Raw genomic sequence first — 24496 nt, forward strand, 5'->3', positions numbered from 1 at the left:
ACTTTACAAAGTAACACTGATTTCCCTTCAGTCCTGCTCTTTGGTGAGATGTTAATACTATACGGACATTGGAATAAGTTTTCATCCTATTCCTCTTATTCTTGGAAATTTAGAAAAAAGTGTAAATGACCCAGTAGCCAACATCTAATCTAGATTTATATGCCACCAATAAGAGGGTCATTAGGCAAGTTTTGTCTTTCCACATTAATTCAGCTGGGGAGTGCAGACTGATTTATTGATGTTACAGATTAGTCTTTCTTTTATATTAAAAAAAAATGATGTTCCTACTATATTCTAGACTGCTGCTGTTGCTCTTGCCAAAGCTGTTCATGAAAGATTTTTCATTGGTGTTATGGAACCTCAATTAATGCAAACGTGAGTAGCCTGTTTTCTTTTGGAAAAAACTGCATCACTGTGTCATGTTATTTTTGCCCACTAACTACCTGTTCATTGTGCTCAGTTCTGAGATGGGTATTCTCACATCCACTGCTCTGCTTCATCGCATCGTTCGGCAAGTGACCTCTGATGTTTTGCTTCAAGAAATGGTGTTTTTTATCCTTGGAGAACAGAGGGAACCAGAAACTCTGGCAGAAATCAGCAGACATCCTTTAAGGCATAGGTTAATTGAACATTGTGATCACATATCTGATGAGGTAAGCTACGTAATGATTTAGAATTGGACTTAGATTCTTTGAAATACTGGTTTTAATGTATTATACTTGAGATGTTTTCAATACAACCTCTTTTATTGGCTTTAGAAATTGAAAGCATGACTCACAAGATGGCAAGAAGAGTAACTTATTTAAAGACATTTTTCAGTTAGCTTTTATCAATTTTGGTTTCAGATAAGCATAATGACATTACGAATGTTTGAACATCTTTTACAAAAACCGAATGAGCACATTCTTTACAACTTGGTCTTGAGAAATCTTGAAGAAAGAAATTATACAGAATATAAACCTTTGTGCCCAGAAGATAAAGATGTGGTAGAAAATGGATTGATAGCAGGAGCAGTGTAAGTTTCCGTCCAACTCCGTGAGTTCAGCATTTCATGTAGAGATAGAACTTTCTCTCTCCTCTTATCTATCTCCCTTATCCTCAAAAGAAATACCTCTTACAGTTTAAAAGTTCTTAAAAGTAAAATTAGATGCATTGATACTACCATCCTTTTACATTACAAATAAGTGTATTCATTAGACCTAATAACAAAATAGTATAGAATGTTAATTTGCCTAGAAAATATACATAATTCCTTAATCCTTTATATTAGCAAAATTATGTAACATTTTCTAAGAACATAGCAGAGAATCTTTTGGTTTAGAAAATGTCATAATAAAATAGTGCTTTTTATATGTCATTAAATTTAACTTAGAGATCTGGAAGAAGATCCATTATTTACTGACATTTCACCAGAAAACACTTTGCCAAACCAAGAGTGGCTTAGTTCTTCGCCTCCTGCTACTCCAGACCACCCCAAAAATGATGGAAAAACTGAAGTTCATAAAATTGTAAATAGGTGAGTTGCTATATAAAATTTGACGTCCATCACTCTTGTTTTTTGTTTTTGTTTATTACTATTATTATTGTTTTTTTTGAGATGGAGTCTTGCTCTGTTGCCCACGCTGGAGTGCAGTGGCACGATCTCTGCTCACTGCAACCTCTGCCTCCTGGGTTTAAGCTATTCTCCTGCCTCAGCCTCCCAAGTAGCTGGGATTACAGGCTCCTGCCACGTCACCCAGCTAATTTTTGTATTTTTAGTAGAGACGAGGTCTCACCATGTTGGTCAGGCTGGTCTCAAACTCCTGACCTCAAGTGATCTGCCCACCTCGGCCTCCCAAAGTGTATAACATGTAAGAGCTCTGCTCTTAGATGGTTACAGAAATCTCTTATGAACTTGATCTTCTTTAAAGATTATGTCAGTTTTTTGGTCTTGCTTATATAACAAGTGCCAGCCTGCGGGCAACACTTGATACTAAGAGAAAAGCTCTACTTAATATTAACCGCGGTTAAATGAACCCTCAAAGTTCCCTCCCCCACCCTTTTTTTTTTTTTTTGAGACAGAGTCTCACTGTGTCGCCCAGGCTGGAGTGCAGTGGCATGATCCCTGCTCACTGCAACTTCCGTCTCCCGGGTTCAAGCGATTCTCCTGCCTCAGGCTCCTGAGTAGCTGGGATTACAGTCACATGGCTACTGCGACTTGACCTCCCAAAGTGCTGGGATTACAGGCGTGAGCCACTGTGCTGAGTCATCCCATTTTTAAAAAATATAAATGGTTTAATTTTAAGTAATTCCCAATTGTAACAACATTGAGAATTGCTGGTTTGATAAGATGTACTTATTACACATGTGTGCTAAGTGTTGGGCTATTCCTTTTTGTTAGGTCGTGGTTTTATGTTTTTTGAAAAGTGCCGTTTTCTGTGGCAATTTTTTTTCTCTCTTTTGCTTCCCTTGCAATGTTGTCACTGATATACCTAGTTCTGGCAGGTGATTTTAAAGAAAAATTGCATGTGGCTCAAGATGCAAAATTAGGGTACATAAAAATCTGAAGTTCAATTACTTAAAACCAGTTTCCTGAGATTAACAAATATCATGGCAATCTGTCATACAGCAATCTGAAGAGGAAAAAAATGTCTTTCTTAGGCTTACTTCTATTTTAAGTGGAATTAGTAATTTTTAAAACCTTTAAAATAATGAGAATATTTAATCAATGAATTGTAAAACTTATTCATCATAAGGAATTAACAACGTATAATTTCATTTCTCAGGTTTCCGTTTGTATTAATACTTAGCTGAACTTACGATATCACTAGATACTTTAGTACTTATAAAGTTTTTATTGAATTATGAGAGTATTGATTATGGTCTTTTTCACCTTTACTTTTTCCTTTTTTTTTCATGCAAATGGACATCTTGCATAATTGTGGCCTTTTTCATTTAAGTTTTCTCTGTCTGGTACCGGATGACGCAAAATCCTCCTACCATGTTGAGGGCACGGGATATGACACTTACCTCCGAGATGCTCATAGGCAGGTAGGTGAAGTCACTAAATGTTGGAAATGAAATCTAAGAATAGACACACGCACACACACACACACACATCCCTTATCACACTGCCCACCACCACTGCTCCAAGGAAATGACTTCATTCTTATTCAAAATGAGACCTGGGCCGGGTGCGGTGGCTCACACCTGTAATCCCAGCACTTTGGGAGGCCGAAGCAGGTGGATCACTTGAGGTCAGGAGTTCGAGACCAGCCTGGCCAACATGGTGAAACCCCATCTCTACTAAAATACAAAAATTAGCCGGGCATGGTGGCAGGTGCCTGTAGTCCCAGCTACGTGGGAGGCTGAGGCAGGAGAATCGCTTGAACCTGGGAGGTGGAGGTTGCAATGAGCCAAGATCGTGCCTGGGCAAGAGAGCAAGACTCCATCTCAAAAAAAAAAAAAAAAGACCTGTCTCTGCTATGACTACTTTTGCTTTGTGCAAGTGACCTTAGTTTGCACTTCACCGATTGTGTGTCTCCATCTCAAGATTTCTTTATGCTCTTTAATTTTTTCCCACTTTAAATTATATCTCACCCAGATCCATTTCTCCTACTGATCCAAAACATGATATCTAATAATTCTACCCACCATGCACCCTTGATCCTCATCCACAAGCCATTATCCTTTTCTCCTTCATTCTGATGCAGACAGTGATTCACAAGTATAGTCCCTCTGCTGCCCAGCTCTCACTCCTTCAGCCCCTGAATTTCACCTTTCTGCCTCACTTAAACGACTTGCTGGAAGGTTTGCTTCTAAATTAAGGAGGCTTTTCTCATTCTTCTTTCCTATTTATAGCATTTTACATCGTAAGATTTTAAAAATTGTATTAAAAAATTCCTCCTGCAAAGAAAACTTGTATTGAGATAAAATTCGGCATTTTAACTATTTTAAAGTGTACAATTTAATGTTTTTTAGTATATTCACAATGTTATGCAACCATCATCACTATCTAATGCCAGAAGATTTCTATCACCCCAAAAAGAAACCCTGTACAAATAAAGTAGTCACTTCTTATTGACTCCTCCTCCCTGCCAACCCCCAGCCCTGGCAACCACTCATCTACTTTCTGTCTATGACTTTGCCTATTCTTGACATTTCACAAAAATGGAATCATACTATATGTGACTTTTTCTGTCTGGCATTTTTTACTCAGCGTAAGGTAATGTTTTCAAGTTTCATTCAAGTTGAAGCATGCATCAGTACTTCCTTTCTTTTTATGGCTGAATAATATTTTATTGTACAGTTATTTTGTGTATCTGTCAGTTAATGGACATTTGGGTTGTTTCTAATTGTTGATTATTATGAATACTTACGCTGTGAATATTCCTTTTTTGTTGAATACAGGTTTTCCGTTTTCTTGGGTATATGCTTAGTAGTAAAATTGATGGGTCACATGGTAATTCTATATTTAACTTTTTGGAGGAACTGCCAAACTGTTTTCCACAGTGGTGGCACCATTTTACATCACACCAGCAGTGTATGAGGGTTCCAATTTCACCATTTCCTTGCCAATACTTACCATTATTCTTTTTAAATTTTAGCTACCCCAGGAAGTATGAAGTGGTGTCTCCTAGAGGTTTTGATTTACATTTCCTTATGCCTAATGATGTTGAGTACCTTTTCATATGCTTAGCAGATACTTGTACTCTTCTCTGAAGAATATTTAAATCCTGGCCAAGTGTGGTGTCTCACACCTGCAACCCCAGCACTTTGGGAGGCCAAGGCAGAAGGATCACTTGAAGCCAGAAATTTGAGACCAGCCTGTACAATCCCATTTTTACAAAAATTTTTTTTTTAAATTATCCATGTGTGGTGGCCTGCACCTATAGTCCCAGCTACTGGGGAAGCTGAGGCAGGAGGACCTCTTGAGCTCAGGAGTTTAAGGCTACAGTGAGCTATGATGGTGCCACTGCACTCCAGCCTGGGCAACAGAGCAAGACCCTGTCCCCAAAAAATAAAAAAAAAAAAATCCTTTGCCTGTGTTTTAATTGGGCTATTTGTCTTTTTATTGTTGAGTTGTGAGAGTCCCTTACATATTCTGCATAGTAGATCCTTATCAGATACATTATTTACAAACATTTTCTCCCATCTGGGAGTTGCCTTTTCACTTTCTTGATAGTGTCCTGTCCTTCAACACACAAAAGTTTTTAATTTTGTTTTTTGTTTGTTTGTTTGTTGTTGTTGTTGTTTTGAGACAGAGTTGCGCTCTGTCATCCAGGCGGGAATGCAGTGGCATGATCTCAGCTCACTGCAACCTCCACCTCCTGGGTTCAAGTGATCCTCCTGCCTCAGCCTCCCAAGTTGCTGGGATCACAGGCTTGTGCCACCACACCAAACTAATTTTTGTATTTTTAGTAGAGATGGAGTTTCACCCTGTTGCCTAGGCTGATCTTGAACTCCTGGCCTCGAGTGATCTGCCCACCTTGGCCTCTCAAAGTGCTGGGATTACAGTTATGAGCCACTGCACCTGGCCAAAAGTTTTTAATTTTGATGAAGTGCAACTTAAGTATTTTTTCTTCGTGCTTTTTGTGCCATACCTAAGAAATCATTGCCTAACCAAGATTACATAGATTTTCACCTAAGTGTCTTTCTAAGAGTTTCATAGTTTTAGTTTATCCATTTAGGTCTTCAATCTGTTTTGAGTTAATTATTGTATATAGTGTGAGGTGGGGTCCAGATTCATTTTTTTACATGTAGACATCCAGTTGTCTCTGCAGCACTTAGTGAAAAGGCTATTTTCCGTTTATTGACTGTAAGTGTAAAGTTTATTTGAGGACTCTCAATTCTGTTCCACTGATCTATGTACCTGTCCTTATCCCAGCACCACCCTGTCTCGATTACTGCGCTTTGCAGTAAGTTTTGAAATTGAGAAATATGAATCCTTCAACTTGCTTCTTTCTGAAAATTGTTTTGGCTATTTGGAGTCCCGTGTAATTCCATATGAATTTTAGGATTACTTTGCCCATTTCTGCAAAAAAAAAAAAAGCAGTTGAAATTTTTGTAAGGCTTACATAGAATTTGTAGATTGATTGGAGAAGTACAGCCATCCTAACAATATTAAGTTTTCCAATTCATGAACACTGGATGTTTTTCCATTTACTCAGGTTCTTTCTAGTGTTATTCAACAGAATTTCATAGTTTTCAGTGTACAAGTCTTGCACTTCCTTCATTAAATCTATTCTTAAGTATTTTATTCTTTATTGTAAGTGAAATTATTTTGTGAACTTCATTTTCTGATTGTTCTTTCCAAATGTAGAAATACTGCTGGTTTTGTGTATTGAGCGTCTATCCTGTAACTTTGCTGAACTCATTTAAACCACCTCCCACCCCCAACCCCAGCCCTGCCATTTCAAACTTTCTCCTTTCTTAAGGCTTCTGCAGCATCATTCTTTGCTGCTGCTGCTTTTAGGTGTCAGGTGTCATTTTTACTCTGTCCACCATATTATGATATGGCCAAAAAACCAAAAATATCTATCAATGGCCCTCTTTTCTATCTTCATTCCTTTGATATTCTTTTGGTTTAACATTCATTCTGTCATGAATTCTCTGTCTGAGGTGTCCCCAAAGCTCTAGCCTCAGCCACTTAGATGTTCTTCTAAGACCTCAGACTTTATCTTTCCAAAGCAGAACTTACGATTGATTCCTTTAAAACTGCATCTGCTCCTTTGTTTCCTGCTGTGGTCAGTGGCACATCCATCCTCCTGGTCATTCAAGGTTTGTATTTCAGAGTTGCCTGGGATTCATTCATCTTCTCTTCTCCTTAGCCTCTAGTGTATTGCCAAGTTGTATCAGTTTTGCCCCTACTATATCTCTCCTGTCTGCCCCTTCTCCATTTTTGCTTTTTGCTTTCAGAATCCTAGTTTACATCTTTATTACCTCTGCCAGGTTTACAGTAGCCTCATAACTTGTTTCCTCAGCTTGTTCCTTATGCTTAGAAGCCATTAACAGATTAATCTCATTCAAGTGTGGATCTGAGAACCCCTTCTTTATTAACTCATAAAGTATAAATACTTAGACATCAAATCTTAGAATTCAGGATCCTTTTGGATCAATTTTCCAGCCTGCTTTTCTATATTTCTTACTATGACTTTCACTTGCTATCCAAATATAACATTTATTGATGCTATTCTGTTTGCCTACAAGGTTCTCCTCTTATTTCTCACCCACTATCTGATATCTATATTTCTACACTGTCTTCAACATCCAGATTAAATGCCAGCTCATGATTTATTCTTTTTACCCTCTTCCTCCTCTGCCTTCCTGACAGTAAAGGTAACTACTCATCTTCATGCTCATGGCATTATCTCTAATCTTTTGTGGTCCTTTGTGTTTTCTTTCTTGCCTTGGGGTTATAAGGTAATAGTCAGTCTCTTGAGGGTAGGATTCATGCTTGATTTACCATTAAATCCCACAAAATATGTAGCTTAGAGCTTTATACATTTTACAATATCAGTAACTATTTAGTGTTTGTTGAATAAATAACCAGAATAAAATATTTCAAAATTTGAAAGAGAATTTTAAAATTTACATAGTCTAAATTTTAAAAATTCTCAAATCTGAAAAATGTACATTTAATTTTTATTTAAATTCTTTGTATTGAAGTATGCTATTATATATAACTAATCTGCATATGCACATAGTTAATTCATAATACTTTAATTCAAGTCCACATTAATACATGAATTCATCTGCATCAATACATGAATAAATTAATGGAGTAGCAAGTAACATTCAAGTAACAATCAAGTAAAGACAATAAAAGTAAAATATATCTTTCGGCAGTACTGATTGGATTTTTAAACTGCTTTTATTCTTTCTGTAAAGTTTCTCTCATTTCCATTTTGTGATTACAAATGCAGTTATAATTGTTTCAGAAATACTAGAAAAACCAAAAGATATAAGGAATTGTAAGTCAGAATATAAGAAGTGTTAATATAAAAATGATTTCTTAAAAATTGAGATTTGGGCCGGGCGCTGTGGCTCACGCCTGTAATCCTAGCAGTTTGGGAGGCCGAGGTGGGCATATTACTTGAGGTCAGGAGTTGGAGACCAGCCTGGCCAACATGGTGAAACCCTGTCTCTACTAAAAATACAAAAATTAGCTGGACCTGGTGGCTCATGCCACTGCACCCGACCATTTTCTGTTTTAATTTCAGGTGATTTCTAAACTAGAGAAGTCAAAGTAATTTTGCTTTATTAAATAACGAGAATCTGAAGAGGGAAGGAATATAGAAGAAAACAGTGCTTTAAATTTCTTTTGTTTCAATTCAAGTAAATTACATATTGGGGGAGACTTTTAAAATTCATTTTTATTATATGAAATATTCTTGTGCTTATAAATATTTACACTGTTTCACTGATAACTATCTGTAGTGAAAGACCAGTGTTTTGTTTTTTTTTTTTTATTTCCAATCTGTCACAGACCAACACTTTTGTAAAATGCAATAAAAATGAATTCCTGGCCAGGCGTGATGGCTCATGCCTGTAATCCCAGCATTTTGGGAGGCCAAAGCGGGCAGATCACGTGAGGTCAGGAATTCGAGACCAGCCTGACCAACATGGAGAAACCCCATCTCTACTAAAAATACAAAATTAACCAGGCGTGGTGGCACATACCTGTAATCCCAGCTACTTGGGAGGCTGAGGCAGGAGAATCGCTTGAACCTGGGAGGCGGAGGTTGTGGTGAGCTGAGATTGTGCCATTGCACTCCATCCTGGGCAACAAGAGCAAAACTCCATCTCAAAAAAAAAAAGAATTCCTATTGTAGAAAAATGAAAAGAAAAAACGACACAAAATACAAACCCTGATTATTTCATAGTTAGATTCAACAGACATAAAACTCTTCATAGTCAAATTGTTAGGAACGTTTTTAAGCACTTGCTTTTGCTTTTTGTCCTCATCTCATTGTGGACGGTAGTGAACACTTTGAGGACCAGCACTGGTCGATGGACCACCTTTGAGTAGCACTGTTTGATCCTATCATAACATCATGCCTAGTGTGCTAGTGTGCGTCCATTCTAGGAACGGCAGGCTTGTCTTCTCAAATAACATGCATCAGTTCTTCTGTGGTGTATACCATTTTAGAATAAATTTGAAAACTTGGCTAGGTCTGACTTTGCTTTTTAAATGTCCTCTAAATCAGTGATGAAAGTAACTAAAGAGTTAAATTCCTTTAAAGGAAAGAGCTGTTAAGGGTATTTTAGTCAAGTTAAAATATGTCTCTTTTTCATCAACTTATATTGGTAGCAGCAGTTAATATAATCTTACCTGTGCCCCTAGTCACAGAGAGATCTGAGTCATCTTCTTCCCCTCTCCCTTGGCACCTGAAGCATAGCAGACATTCTGCATTCAAATGGTTTTTATATGCCTATTTGAGGAAATCATTTCTATTTCATCTTAATTTGTTTTTGTTCTTTAATGATTCACATGCTTTTTTCCCCCTAGTTCCGAGACTACTGTGCTATCTGCTTAAGATGGGAGTGGCCTGGGTCTCCAAAAGCATTGGAAAAGTGCAATTTAGAAGCCGCTTTCTTTGAAGGTCATTTTTTGAAAGTGCTGTTCGACAGAATGGGAAGAATTCTTGATCAGGTAATACATTTTAAAATACGAATTTTCATATTATTTTGTTGCCATTCACCACAGAATCATCTCAAGTCTTAGTAGATCTTCAATAAAGTACTTTTATTGTTTTCTTACTTTTTCCACTGGATGACCTTTTTGTGAAGCTTGATTGCCAACAACTGGCAGATTTCTGATGCATTCTGTATGTTAAAAATATTTATTTGGCCTGACAGTTGCTTGTTTATTTTACTTCTTATGATAGGCCATTGTCTTAATATCCTTAACACATTTTGGAGATGATTAGGAGTGCTTTTCTTTTATGACTTGCTTAGCCTTTTAGTTAGTACATTTAGTACAAATACAGATGCTCAATTTGGAAGACCCTAAATGTCATTTCAGATTGAATGTTGAACATTGGTCTCAATAAAATTACAGAACAGTGTTAGATGAACCTGGCTCTTTAGACAAAGCTTGTAAACGATACTCATTTTCATAAGGGAGAGGTGAAATAGAAAAGGTTAATGTGCTCCTTTAAAGGTGGATAAAAATCACCATCAGCTGATAGGTTGCTATGTACATCTCATCTGACTGTTAGGAGAAATAAATTTGGGATTATGGAATCCCTCCTTCCATCTCTCATTCGCTCATAAGCATAGTGATGGAGAAGCTTTGAAATGCTTGACCCATTAGAATCTAAACCTGAAAGAACACAACTAGCATAGTACTTTCCTCAGTGTGGAAACTGAGTGGACCAATTTGGAATTAATTTTCAACTGTATGTTACAGTACATGTTCTTTTTTTAGCATTTTAGTTAAATATTTATGTGAGCATAGGGAGTTGTAAAAGAAATTTACTAAGTAGGCTATCTTCAATAACCAGAAAGTCAAATAAAGAAATTGTATTTCACTATGTTAGAGTTTAGTCAGCGTTGTTTCTGACGGTAATCTCTATAAGAGACCAGGTCCTTTTTTTTTTTTTTTAACCTCTTAATAGCATGTGCTGTATTTCTAGTGTTGCTTGGTTGGTTGTTTTAAACCTGACAACCAAAGTATAAAAATCTGGCTATTAATAGGTATTGTGACCTCACATCATGGCTATGTAAACCTCCTGGGTAGCCAGGATTCATCAGTTTATTGTGGTTTGTTTTTTGTTTTTGTTTTTGAGCCAGTTTGCTAGGCATAGTTTAAATTTGATTAAGCTAATAAGCAAGAGGTAATAACAATGAGTATCAAGACAGTAATGTTTAGAAATTTTGACCGAAAATCCTGAAAAAGAATCTAAATTTTAAAAAGTAGTTTCTGAATTGAAAGATCTACCCTGAATCTTCAACCTTGAGCACTTTTTCTCTAGTTTGTAGAGTGCTGGCACAAAAGGATACATTGAAAACAGAATATCTGAAATACTTAAAATACTTTTCAATTTCACCAGATAGCACTTCATAGCACAGAGCTGATTCATAGACTGTTTCAATCATTCTTCCTGTAACCCTGTATCATAGGCAAGACAGATTTCTAGTATTATTTTACAAATGAGGAATCTTTGGTTTCAGTTATGTGACTTACAGCTAGTAAGCTATAGAGCCCCGTCTGAAACCTTTTATCTTTAAAACTCTTGAGCCGGGTGTACCTGTAGTCCCAGCTACTCAGGAGTCTGAGGCAGGAGAATTGCTTGACCCCAGGAGTTCAAGGCTGTAGGGCGCTATGATTGTGCCTAAGGATAGCCACTGCACACTAGCCTAGGCAACATAGTGAGACCCCGTCTCTAAAACAAAATAAAAAACCAAACAAAAAAAACCCATTGATTTTCAAAGCCTTTTTGGTAAGAACATGGTATAGTCTGATCTCAGAGATAAAACACGAGTCCTAGGAAGCTAAGCATTTTTGGCCTAGTTTTATTTTCTGTCTTTCCTAAACATTTTTGCTGAGAGTGATACTTGCTTGTAGTTTCTTTTTTTCTTTCTCTCCCTATTTCTTCTTTTTTTTTTTTTTTTTTCCTGAGACCAAGTCTCGCTCTGTCGCCCAGGCTGGAGTGCAGTGGTGATCTTGGCTCATTGCAACCTCTCCCTCCTGGGCTCAAGCGATTCTCCTGTCTCAGCGTCCCGAGTAGCTGGGATCACAGGTGCATGCCACCACGCCTGGCTAATTTTTGTATTTTTAATAGAGACGGGGTTTCACCATATTGCTCAGGCTGGTCTCGAACTCCTGACCTCAGGTGATCCACCTGCCTCGGCCTCCCAAGGTCCTGGGATTACAGGCATGAACCACCACGCCTGGCCTTCTTCTTTCTTCTTTTTTCTTTTTCTTTTGTTTTTCTCTTTGCAGGGCATTTTCTTAGGATATATTCCTAATAGAGTTAGGTAACCTGACTGAGATTAAAAATTTAATATGAATAGGTTGGCAAGTGGCTAATGTCTTCATGCATAATTGAGAACTTACGGTATCAAGTATTCATAACACTATTGTGTTATCACAATGCTAATTTTAAAAAATTGATAATACAAACATTTACTATTGTTTGTAACGATGGTGATTTTAAAAAGATATTAAAATACTAAAGCCCATAGCAGAATGTAAAGAACACTGGGAACATTGTAAGGAAGCCAAATCTTGTCCCTGCCCTGAGCGTGATGAGTTTGAATTTGATCAAGTAACTTAGCTACCTGTCACATTTTCTAATTGTTAAAGTGAAGTTGATACTACTTTTTTAAGTCAAAGTTTATTATCTCAAAATTTGAGTTCAGTCCAAAAACATGGGCCAAGTCCGTTTGGCATGTCAGGGAAATCTGGCTTGCTTTCCTTTCAGGTAAATACTGTATAAAGTATAAAATAAAGGGACCTCAAATAATAGATATAAACACTTAAGTACCAACAACCTCCAAAAAGGCCAGCTTGTTTTAAAGTTATTACCAATAGGAAGTAGAGACCATTTCAGAGTACAGTGAAACAAGTTTATCTTGTTGAAATTTATTTTCATTTTTACTACACTGAGAAATAATCTGTTGCTTAAATTTCTTAAGCAACCTATGACCTACATTTATGTTAAAATAAACTGCAAACCAAAGTAACACCACACAGAGAAAATACAAAGTCTAAATAGTAATATATTTGTTTAAAGCCAAATTATGTTGCTTTATTTATTTAAGCACCTACAGATGGCAAAATTTAGTGACCTAAAAATCTTAACTACCTGCAGTGAAGAGTCAGGTACAATTCTGGACTTAAGTTGTATTTTAAATTGTTTTCTACTTTTTTTTTTTTTTTACTAAATGCATTCTTTTAAATTATTTTTTGTAAATGATTCCTTCATACCTAAAATACAATTTAATATGAATTCATTGTTTATTATGAGTTGAGTCTCAGAGAAGGCTATTCTGTTGCAAATATTATCAAGGGAAGAGGAATGGAGAGAAGTTGGTTAATGAGTCCAAAAATACAGTTAGAAGGAATAAGTTCTAGTATTCAGTAGTATAGTAGGGAAATTAGTTAACAAAAACGTATTGTGTATTTCAAAGGAGCTAGAAGAGAACTGTGATGTTCCCAACAGAAAGAAAAGATAAATGCTGGAGGTGACGGATGTCCCAGTTACCCTAATTTGGTCATTACACATCACACATTGTGAAATGTATCAAAATATCACATGGATCCCCCAAAATAGGTACAATTATGCTATATCAATAAAAATACCCAAATCCCCCAAGTATTACCAAGTAGGAGAATTTGCTCTTAAACTATCCTTTACTGGGAATACATATTTCCTTTCAATTACCTTGCTTACAGCTAGGTTTTGAAAAAAAAAATAAATGACTTGGAGCAGTTTTTATTCTTTAAAAAAATCCATGTTCATGAATCTAGTAGTAAGTTAGAAAGACTAAAATGGGCCTTACAGCATAGGACTTGAGAGTTTTTGTTTATGTAACAAAACATGTTCATCGTAGCGTCTGTAGCTGTGGTGATTTTCAAAAGATAGTAAAATGCCGAAGTCTGTAGCAGAACTGGCGTGTGCCCAAGCATTCTCCACTGAATGCCAGAGATTGACTTCCTCATTGCTATTCACTGTGATCAAGGCTTTGCAGGTTGTTCAGTGGCTGAGAGTAAAACATTCCGCCGTGCTGGCTGATGTTGCACTTGGTCCTGACTCCCTCTTCCCTCCACTGTGCTGCAACGTCTGTCTCACTCTTGCCACCTGGGTTCTCTGCAGCCTCCTCACTGTAGTTAGTTTTGTTGCAACCAATCCGTTTCCTTTGGCTGCTTAGAAGAAGCAAACTGGAAGGGGTGAGAAGTTTCTATTGAAAGTTCTGAGCAAGTAGTAGCAACTCCTTGTGTAGTGTGCCTTTTGCTTTGATGTTGACATAACTCTGTAAAGCCTCTTTCTGTGAAGAATAAACAGACAACTAGAATTCAAGTAAAATCACAATATTACATATAAAACAAGTGTGAGGAACCGCACACAGATATACAGTTGTTTGGGGAAAGTTAATACTCATGCAAGAAATGAGATGATCCCTCTCTCTAATCACCATTTTGAACCTTCTCATCCACTTTGAGGCATAGGGTCGTCATCAGTTCTATCCCCAAGTACTTTCATTCTGGTGACAAGGTTCTGTGATTTGACTTTATTTTACTATATATGTGTTTTTGGGAATTGGCAGTAGTTGAATAATCTGAGGTGAGGAATATCACTTCTAAAATTACTATATTTAAAAAGGTGTAATATCTTCCCTTCTTGTTTTTTTGGTCTTATGCTCGATGGGTCCTCTGTAATTAATATTATATATGACACACTGGTGCTTTTTTATGACCCCTTGAACAATTTCATTAATTGAATCAACCTGCATAAAATAAACTTTCTGACTATGTCACGTATTTGTCTTTATATGTTTATATACTTTTTAAATCTTTAAAGTTTTAGGCCTGCAATATATGTAATTTGAGATGATGAGAGCTAGTTTAGTTGTAGATGTTTTCATTGCAGAAGAGCATGCGGAGCAGGGAGGAAGATGATGGACTCTCCTTTCTTTTTTTTTTTTTTTGAGACAGAGTTTCGCTCTTGTTGCCCAGGCTGGAGTGCAGTGGTGTGATCTCGGCTCACTGCAACCTCCACCTCCTGGGTTCAAGCAATTCTCTTGCCTCAGCCTCCCGAGTAGCTGGGATTACAGGTATGTGCCACCACACCCGGCTAATTTTGTATTTTGAGTAGAGACGGAGTTTCTCCATGTTGGTCAGGCTGGTCTCGAACTCCCAACCTCAGGTGATCCGCCCGCCTCAGCCTCCCAAAGTACTGGGATTACAGGTGTGAGCCACTGGGCCTGGCCAGATTCTCCTTTCTTAAAAGGACAAATTGAAATAGTAAATTAAGTGCACCGGTATACATTATTATTATATGTCTTTCTGTTTTTTATCTCTCCATAGCCATATGATGTAAACTTACAAGTAACCTCAGTGTTATCTAGACTTTCTCTCTTCCCTCATCCACACATCCACGAGTACCTTTTGGATCCTTACGTGAACCTCGCTCCTGGCTGTAGATCTCTCTTCTCTGTAATTGTCAGAGTGAGTTACTAGTTCTGTTATATTCCCTAGGATTGATAAATCTGTGCAATTAATGTTAATATCATTGTATGCAGTTAGTGTCACATAATGAAAAATATATCTACTGCTTAAAAGTAATTATTATACGTTCTGAATTATTATTTTAAAAATTATTTTAAATAATATGTAACTTTTATTTTAAAGAATTAGGTATGAGTCCTTGGTTAAAGATGATTATATGAGTAGTGAAAGTTGACATTCTTTATTAAATAGTAGGGAATGAAGATTTTTTTTTTAAATCCTGAGGTTGTCTGTGTAGCTGATTTTAGGAACTGAAGTGCCTTGCCTCTGTGATGCAGGTTGTTGGAGACCTTATGCTTCGAATCCAGCGTATTCAAGACTTTACTCCCAAGCTTCTGTTAGTCAGAAAGCGATTACTTGGTTTGGAACCTGAAGGCCCTATGTAAGTTAGTGTTTTACATTTTTTTAATCCAAAAGTTTCAGTGAACTTAATGATCGGCTGAGATCTTGAATTGATTTATTGTCTGTTTTTCTCTTACCAGTATTGACCACATCACACTGCTAGAGGGTGTGATTGTGTTAGAAGAGTTCTGTAAGGAGCTGGCGGCAATTGCATTTGTGAAATATCACGCTTCCTCCACACCATAAATAACATCTTTCATGTAACTAGGGGAACAGAACTACTGTGTACATTTCATCAAAAAAGACTCAGTTCCACCCAGCCACAAGAGGATAAAAAGCCTTTTTAAATGCAGTATTGCTGTAAACTGGACAGAACCATTAAGAACCTATTGAGTGGACATTCTTGGTGAAATGTTGTATAATGTTGTTTTCATTGGCTTTATCATAATGGTTCTATATATACAATTGCACATTGTTGAATCCAGCATACAATCAAAGGAACTTCAGGAAATAAGCATTTCTAATGACTGTGTGAAAAGCTGCAATATTTCCGATGTCATGACTTTGACGATATTTCTGTTATATTAATATCCTTTTAGGTAGCAAGGCATTTTGACATTCTCTGGGACTCAAATGCTTGTATTCTTTTGGATTAATAAGTAGCAAAAAAAAATCACTAATTTTATAACTTTTTAAGGTCAGAATTCTTATCAAACAAAATATGAAAACTGTAAATGAGAAAAAATGCAATTCAGAAACCATTGAATGAATGAATTATAGGAGATAAAAATGTGTAGAGCACCATTAACTTTCTTCAGCTTTTTTAAGAATAACAATTTAATATGATAAATTCTTGATTAATATAATATATCTATATTTTTAAAGAAATGTTCTTTTACTCTTTTGTGCACATAGCCATGTTAGTGATTTTCTTCATGTGTGGGTCCCAGTTTATTTAAACTGTGTCATTATCGCAACAGTGTTGAATTTATGCTCACCATTGGTAGTGTTTGCTAAAATTGTATTTTTTTAAGCTAAGTAACGTGTACTGGGTTGAGAACCTTTTTCCCCCCTCTCTCCCTCTCAGAAAATTGCTTTATAATTTGATTTTCTTACTGAAACGCATGGTGGTGTCTAGGTGGAGAACTGACTGATAACCCTTGGCAGCAATCAAAGTGCCAGTGGCTCCTCGATGTTTACATTTTTTTCTATTTTGTTCAGTCTTTTGTTTTAAATGATTCTAAAGAGATTAAAGAAAACAGACTTTTAAATGTCCTGTTTACATGTTAAAGGATTTGGGGAAATTTGGTATGTATGTGAATGGGTGTACATGTAGGAACCTGTAGTTCAGCAAAGCTGCGCTGGGCACAGCATGCTTGTACTTGATTGACAAAATCGTGTTTGCCAGTCCACTTTCTATTTTTCCTTTAAGTGATGCTGATCACTCAAATACTGCTTTTAAGCTATTGTTTGTTTTTATTTGACATGTTAAGCCGCAGCACTTTCTTCTTTATCTTTTCATTTACTGATATTTGGGGGAACAGGCTATCAAAGGTTCCAGCTTGAAGGGAACTGTCACTACCCCCTCTAGGAAGTTATTTTATGTAGCATGTTTGCATATACGCATTGTGTGGCGTGTGCATAGAGTCTTGTTTTACACCTATCTGCTCATTTTGCTGTATTAGCTTTTCTGGTTTATTTCATAGTTTGTTTTTGCTATTTATTAAGAACAGAATATCAAAAGATTATGAATAGCCTCAGCTCTGGAATGCTTACCACTGTTAAAACAACAAAAAGACTAAACTTCGAATTTCATGCAAATCTTTGTTAGCTTATTCTAAGAAATTTATTAAGTAAAACAAAGAAAAAACAGAAGTGGGAGATAGTTATTTTGTGCGTGATTTTCTTTAAATCATTTTGAATGATGTGAAGGCGTTATTCAGTTTGCTGTATTTTTTTAATCACTTCATACAAGGAACACTTCGACATTTCCATTTCTAGATGTAGTTAACAGTCTACTTTGATATACGAGTATTTCAACTAAGGCATTAAGAGATATTAGATATTTCTTAATGTTTTCATAGTGCTCAATAGGTGTAGTAGCAATGATATTACCTCTGAAACCAAATACTCTTTTATCCTTGATTTCACTATGGGACCTTATAACTAATCCATGAAACCAAGCTCAGAAAAGCTTTAACTCTTATATTTGTGTATGTGTATGCTGCTTCTGAAAATATAATTTTCCTAAGTTATTGTAATGACTTTAATTTGTAATCAGCTAAGGCTTAAGATTTCATTTGTTTCTAAGTTTGTTTTTCTTCCCTTCTTTTTTCTTTTATATTTAGTTCAGACCTAGAGCCAGTAGAAGCTCTCACAGTGAGTTCAATTTGTTAGTGAAACATTGTACTGCATCACTAGTTTTTCTTACTGTCTGTTGACAGCTGAATACTTCTGTTACTCAGTACTTGCAAAAACAGTGACTAGAATGCACTATGTTGAGTGGAAAGCACCGTCACAACAATTGATTGCCATAGCAAGTTCCAAAGTGAACTTCAGCCTTGCTTCACATTTGTATCAATAAGTATGCACATTTTTAAAAACTTTCTAACAATATAGTCTTTGGGTTTGTTTTTAGTTATGAGCCGCATTCTTTACTTGATTGAACTCAGATTTGTCTTAGCCTATTGCCATATAGTACTCACCTTATAACTATGTAACTTTCTCATAATGTATCTGTTTGTGCAATATGGAAGCTGTGAGTGGATTCATAGCTTTTTGGTTTAATTGTACATTATTGTGTGTGTATATATGTATATATGTATATATATAAGGACCAAAATTCTTAGCTCGCTTACACTGTTGCTAGTGTAAACATTGTTACACTTAATTTTACAGGGCACAAATTATGGAATTACTTCATAAATTCATGGTAATGTTTCCATAAATTATTGCATTAACATACAATTACCATTTAATTATGAAGTCCATCAGTATTGACAGAAGAAGTTACAGTGAAGTGCTAAAACCACATTATATGGTAATTATATTTTGGGTTATATAGTAAATCAAATATGCATGTCATTGTGACACTTTATATGTTAAAACATGGTAGATAATCACATTTTCTGGGCCCTGTAAAATAGTGTTACTGTAATACTCTGTTTTGCCTCCTGCCTTGTTTACATTAAACAGGATATTTGGTAAATTTTTTGTATTGAACGTTGTGTAGGTTACTGACAGTGTTACCAACGTCTGGAATTCTTGGTCCATCCGTGGAGAAACTCTTCAGATGGTCATTGTGTACCTACTCTCTCTTCAAAGGAAGTTGTGATCAAGTTCAACTTTTTGTGCTAACAATGCATGCAGGACTAAGAGGGATGATCTAAAAAATAAATAATGTAATTTAAACAAAACGTCTTATGTTTTTGTAAAATTCTAATTGGAAACATTTTATCCAATGATAAATCTCAAACAATTCTTAACTTTTTGCACCCCCAACACACAAAGGGATATGGCACACTACAATCAGTGGGTCTCTATAGTATTCTAGGGAGAGAACAAAAAGCAATATATCTATTTGTGGAGGAGAGATGTGTGGCTTGAAAAATTCCCCCAGGGAAACCTCATATATATCCTCCACTTCCCTTCTTAATAATCACTGCCCAAAAGGAAGGAATGTTTATGCACGTCTCAGAAAAACAATTTTTTTTTTTGAGGCAGAGTCTTGCTGTGTTCCCCAGGCTGGAATGCAATGGCACGATCTCAGCTCACTGCAACCTCCGCCCCTTGGGTTCAAGTGATTCTCCTGCCCCAGCCTCCTGAGTAGCTGGGATTACAGGTGCCTGCCACCATGTCCAGCTAATTTTTGTATTTTTAGTAGAGACGGGGTTTTACCCTGTTGATCAGGCTGGTCTTGAACCTCTGACTTCAGGTGATCCACCTGCCTCAGCCTCCCAAAGTGCTAGGATTACAGGTGTGAGCCACCGTGCCTGGCCCAGAAAAACAATTTATTCTATTTTTCTTAGTATTTTTCTAACACATATAAAAACTTTTCTTTTTAGCTGACACTTAAAACAATTAGACTCTAGACTTACCCTGTTCACTTGAGTATTTGCCAGAGGTTCTGAATTGGAAACAAAGAAACATGTAATACACAGCACAGCCAGAAAGAGAAAAATCCAGTGATTAATCCCAACTACCCGAAGATTCTTTTCAAAATCACTTTAGACAGAAATAAAGATGATAGGTTCAAAGGATGGAGGAGGCAAGGTTTAGACATTGAAGAGTTGAAATCACCCTCCTTGCCCTTCAAAAGAAGCTACTTCAAAAGAAAACTGTGTTTTGGGAATGCATAATTGGATCCCCAGTCCAAAACCTGCTTCAAACTGTTAAGAATTTAGCAGTGTTTTTGCTGGAAAACTAGTAATCCCAAGGGAATTTAAAGAATTAACATAAAACTGTAAAAGTTGAAGTTTTGCTGGAGTAACTCTCAAGTAAAATCTATACCTCTTTTCCAAAAAAAAAAAAAAGATAGATATAAGTAAGCAGAAACACTGCATGTGAGTTTGTTTAACGCTGAATGATGCAGAAGAAATGGAGTGTTTTATAGTTGTTCTTATGGCAATAAAGTTGTTACCTAGGGACTACCTTGCAGAAAGTCAGTTTTTCTGTTTGTTTGGGTTTTTTTAAATTTAATTTATGTTCCGGAATACACATGCAGGATGTGCAGCTTTGTTATATAGGTAAACGTGTGCCATGGTGGTTTGCTGCACCTATCAACCCATCACCCAGGTATTAAGCCCCACGTGCATTAGCTATTTTTCCTGATGCTCTCCCTCCCCACCCCGCCCCCAGCACAGGCCCCAGTGTGTGTTGTTTCCCTCCCTATGTCCATGTGCTTTCATTGTTCAGCTCCTACTTATAAGTGAGAACATGCAGTGTTTGGTTTTCTGTTCCTGCGTTAGTTTGCTAAGGATAATGGCCTGCAGCTCTATCCATGTCCCTGCAAAGGACATGATCTTCCTTTTTATGGCTGCATAGTATTCCATGGTGTATATACACTGCATTTTCTTTATCCAGTCCATCATTGATGGGCATTTGGGTTGATTCCAGAAAATCAGTTTTTAACTTTATTTGGTAATATACCCCACTACCCACCTCAGAGAGATCCATCTAAGCCTGTTTCATTCACACTCACTACTCTCATTGATTTGACTATTGTGGGCATTAGAAATTTCTCTGTTATATCATTTCTAAAAATGTATCAGAAATAGGACATCCACAAACCAAACAAGAATTTTGTTTATTTAACACATATTTCTCAAGAACTTTCTATGAACCAGGTATTAAGGTGCTAGGAAAACAAAAAATGATTTCAGCCCTAAAGAAGTCAGTCTTGGTGTGGTGTTTACAAAAATAAATTACAGTGCACACTGATGAACACTGTTAAGAGAAACAAGACCTAAGCGGTGTGAGCCCCAGGGAAAGGAAGTAAGATGGCAAATCATCTTCACAGGAAGATCTGAAACTCAAGCCTTGCCTGAATATTCTTACTTTTAAGTATGTTATATATGTATTATTCTTACTTTTGGGTTATAGTCTTACTTTTGAGATATACCAGATAGTCTCAGAAGTTATAACCAGAACAGACACCGGGCGCGGTAGCTCATGCCTGTAATCCTAGCATTTTGGGAGGCTGAGGCAGGTGGATTACTTGAGGTCAGGAGTTTGAGACCAGCCTGGCCAACATGGTGAAACTCCGTCTCTACTAAAACTACAAAAATTAGCCAGGCATGGTGGCACGTGCCTTAATCCCAGCTGCTCTGGAGGCTGAGGCAGGAGAATCGCTTGAACTGGGGAGGCGGAGGTTGCAGTGAGCAGAGATCACGCCACTGCACTCCAGCCTGGGCAACAGAGTGAGACTCCATCTCAAAAAAAAAAAAAAGAAAGAGAAGTTATAATCACAGCAGAGTCAACCTGGCAAGAAACTTCTGCATCCTATTGTATTTGCCATGCTTAACTGTGGCCTTTCACTTCATTCTGATGTTGGTATAAAGCACTAGCCCAAAGAACAGTGCTTTGGGCCCATATTTTCTCAGCTGATGAATAGCAATTAGCTTGTGATTTGTGATCTCTCTCTAAAACTATTGTATAGTGAGAAGGCACATAGTCAACTGAAATACTAAAACCAAAAGATTAAATTGGACTTCTAAAATGACCCAAAGATTATGGGTAAGATTTGATTCAGCTAAAGCATTTGTAGAACCATGCCTTTCTCCTTACTTTTAACTCAGTGCTCTTTTGACAGCATTCTTTATTCTCTCCTGGTTTGGGGCACAAAGCAGCTTGCATATCCAATTAAGAGAGAACCAACCTAGGCTGATGGAGACGGTGGAGATGAATTCAGAAGCCACGTGCCAGATATGCATGGAGAGATAGGATGTGTAGACCTCCACTGGGTTATCATCCCACAACTCCCACCCATTCCTGAAATCTAAGCCTAGAGTCAGGCTAGAAGGCAGGTGGACAGGCCAGAGCTCATACCTGCCAGGGAGCAAGATCAAGAGACTTCTGCTGCCTTCATACCTAGTCTTCTTGAGGTGGCTTCAAGGAATTACCTGATTTCCCAAGTATGAGTCTAAGGAGCTAAAATTCAGTGTGCTTTATAATTTTTTTTTTTCTTTTTGAGACAGGGTCTTGCTCTGTCACCCAGGCTGGCGCGCGGTGGCACTATCAGCTCACTGCAGCCTCAACTCAAGCAATCCTGCCTCAGCCTCCTGAGTAGTTGGGATTACAGGCAGGCGCCACCGTGGCCAGCTATTTTTATTTTTGTAGAGATAGTCTCACTATATTGCCCAGGCTTATGATTTTATATTATGACCTTCCTCTTCTCTCTATTTCAGGGGTCCCCCAACCCCCGGGCCACAGACCAGTACCAGTCCGTGGCTGGTTGGGAACTGGGCCGCATAGCATGAGGTGAGCGGCAGGCGACCACCTGAGCTCTGCCTCCTGTCAGATCAGCAGCAACATTCGATTCTCATAGGAGCGCTAACCCTACTGTGAACTTGCATGCAGGGATCTAGGTTGTACGCTCCTTATAAAAATCTAACTAATGCCTGATGGATCTCAGGTTGAACAGTTGCATCCCGAAATCATCCCCAAGTCTGTGCAAAAATTGTTTTTCATGAAACCAGTCCCTGGTGCCAAAGAGGTTGGGGACCACTGCTCTAGTTGGACTAGTCAGTATATTGAGGAACTGACAGGGAGTCTTTAAAAAAAAAGTGGGGGGAATTTATATATATTTTTAAATATTAGGTAATACTTTATACTTCTCTTGATTGAAGAACCACATCCTTACATGAAGGTAAAACCCCTAGCAGACTGCCAGAAATCTAAATACAACCATGGGTCACTTTGCTCTTATATCAGAGGGAAGAGTAAGGGGAAAGGGAAGATATGTTTTGATTTTTGTAGCTGTAAGTTCATAATGGTACCCAAGTTGTGACGTGCATTCATTTGCATTGTGATCACACTATTAATTTCTTCCAATGATGTGCTAAAGGTGTCCAGGATGGTATTCCGTTTAGAGGATCCAAACAAGCCAGGAACATGACCTGGGTCTGACAGCCACTCTTTTTCAAGGCTGAGAACTATAATCATAATTGCAAGCTGAAGAGCCAGATGTGGTTCAGAAAAAAGAACAAGAGACACACTCAGCCTGTGAGATTAGGCAAGACAAGCAAAAGCATCTCCAAGGCTGTTATTGCCTCAGGCCTGTGATTTATGAGTAAGGAATCATAAAATCAATTTTACTATAATGCAGAAAGATGAGATGACACACAAATTCACTATACTCTGGATAAAGCTATATTTCAAATCCCTGAAGATGAGATTCATTTGTATAATAACATGAGAAATGTATTCCTTATTCCACTCACAAGTAGAATAGCATGTAGGGCTTTAATTGATTAGATTTCCCAAGAGAGCCATGTACTGGAGATTTCTAGGGAAGAAACAAATTAGCTGTTCCTTAAACATTATTCTTCCATGTTTAAAATATGCCCTTCTACTTAAATATCTTTATCCTGTTGCTCTTACCAACAATGTAGCAAGTCATAGAGCATTTATGTTTCTATATTCTTTGTGGGCTGCTTCAATTCTTTGTCCTGTGATCTTTATTTCCATTTTGTTTTAGAAATGATTAGAAAATAGACCATCATTTTCTTAAGCTGCATTGGTGTTGGGCTCCCACAGAAATGGAGTTGAGAGGAAAACACCTACTTTTAAAGTAAAGTATTACCTCATTAGTAATGTAGCTTGGACTCCTTGACAACAAACAGGTTCCATTTCATAAAGACTTACATTTTCCATAAAATGATCCAATGTCATGCAGCTTCAAGTAAGCCTTTCCCTGAAAATACTGTTGGCAAGAGTACATATGACTCATTGGAATTTGGGTTCAAAACCACATCCTAAAAATAATAAAAGCTATAAATGCAAACGTGCATAGCAATTTCTGGGCGTTTTTCTTTGGAATTTGACATTGAAATAAAAATAATTTTGCACAGTTCTTAATGGTTGGAGTCTTTTCATGCATAGCATATAATATAATTTATATTCATTGAGCTGCGTATTTCAAAGAAATTACTCAGAAATTGCTGATATACATCTTGCGAAGTAGTGTTGCTCATTATCATTTTTATTTCAATGGAAAGGAAAAGACTAGGGAAGTGTAATTAATTTGACATAGATAATTCCAGGCTGAGCATTTTAATATCAACACCATTTTAAGGTCGTTATTAAAATTTCTTTGTCCTCATTGTACAGCTTGCCATTGCTATACTCTGATATAAGACCATTGTGTTTTGGCCCTTCCTCCAGTGATCTGTGTAATCAATCATTCAACTAATACCATTAACTTCTTCTAACAGAGAT

General features: G+C 37.1%; 1 protein-coding gene across 1 annotated transcript in view; it reads left to right on the plus strand.

The window, feature by feature from the left end:
- The window catches only part of FHIP2A (FHF complex subunit HOOK interacting protein 2A), a 41938-nt gene extending 22963 nt beyond the window's left edge, over positions 1–18975 (plus strand). Inside the window, exons 9-17 of the mRNA XM_054503865.2 lie at positions 299–375; positions 461–653; positions 846–1015; positions 1373–1516; positions 2940–3030; positions 9491–9634; positions 15017–15157; positions 15496–15599; positions 15700–18975. Of these exons, the coding sequence (XP_054359840.1) occupies positions 299–375; positions 461–653; positions 846–1015; positions 1373–1516; positions 2940–3030; positions 9491–9634; positions 15017–15157; positions 15496–15599; positions 15700–15805 (1170 nt within the window). The 3' untranslated portion in view covers positions 15806–18975. The remainder of the gene's footprint in view (positions 1–298; positions 376–460; positions 654–845; positions 1016–1372; positions 1517–2939; positions 3031–9490; positions 9635–15016; positions 15158–15495; positions 15600–15699) is intronic.
- Positions 18976–24496: the final 5521 nt, after the last annotated feature.

This window comes from Pongo pygmaeus, chromosome 8, assembly GCF_028885625.2.
Source record: "Pongo pygmaeus isolate AG05252 chromosome 8, NHGRI_mPonPyg2-v2.0_pri, whole genome shotgun sequence".
NCBI classification, from domain to species: domain Eukaryota; kingdom Metazoa; phylum Chordata; class Mammalia; order Primates; family Hominidae; genus Pongo; species Pongo pygmaeus.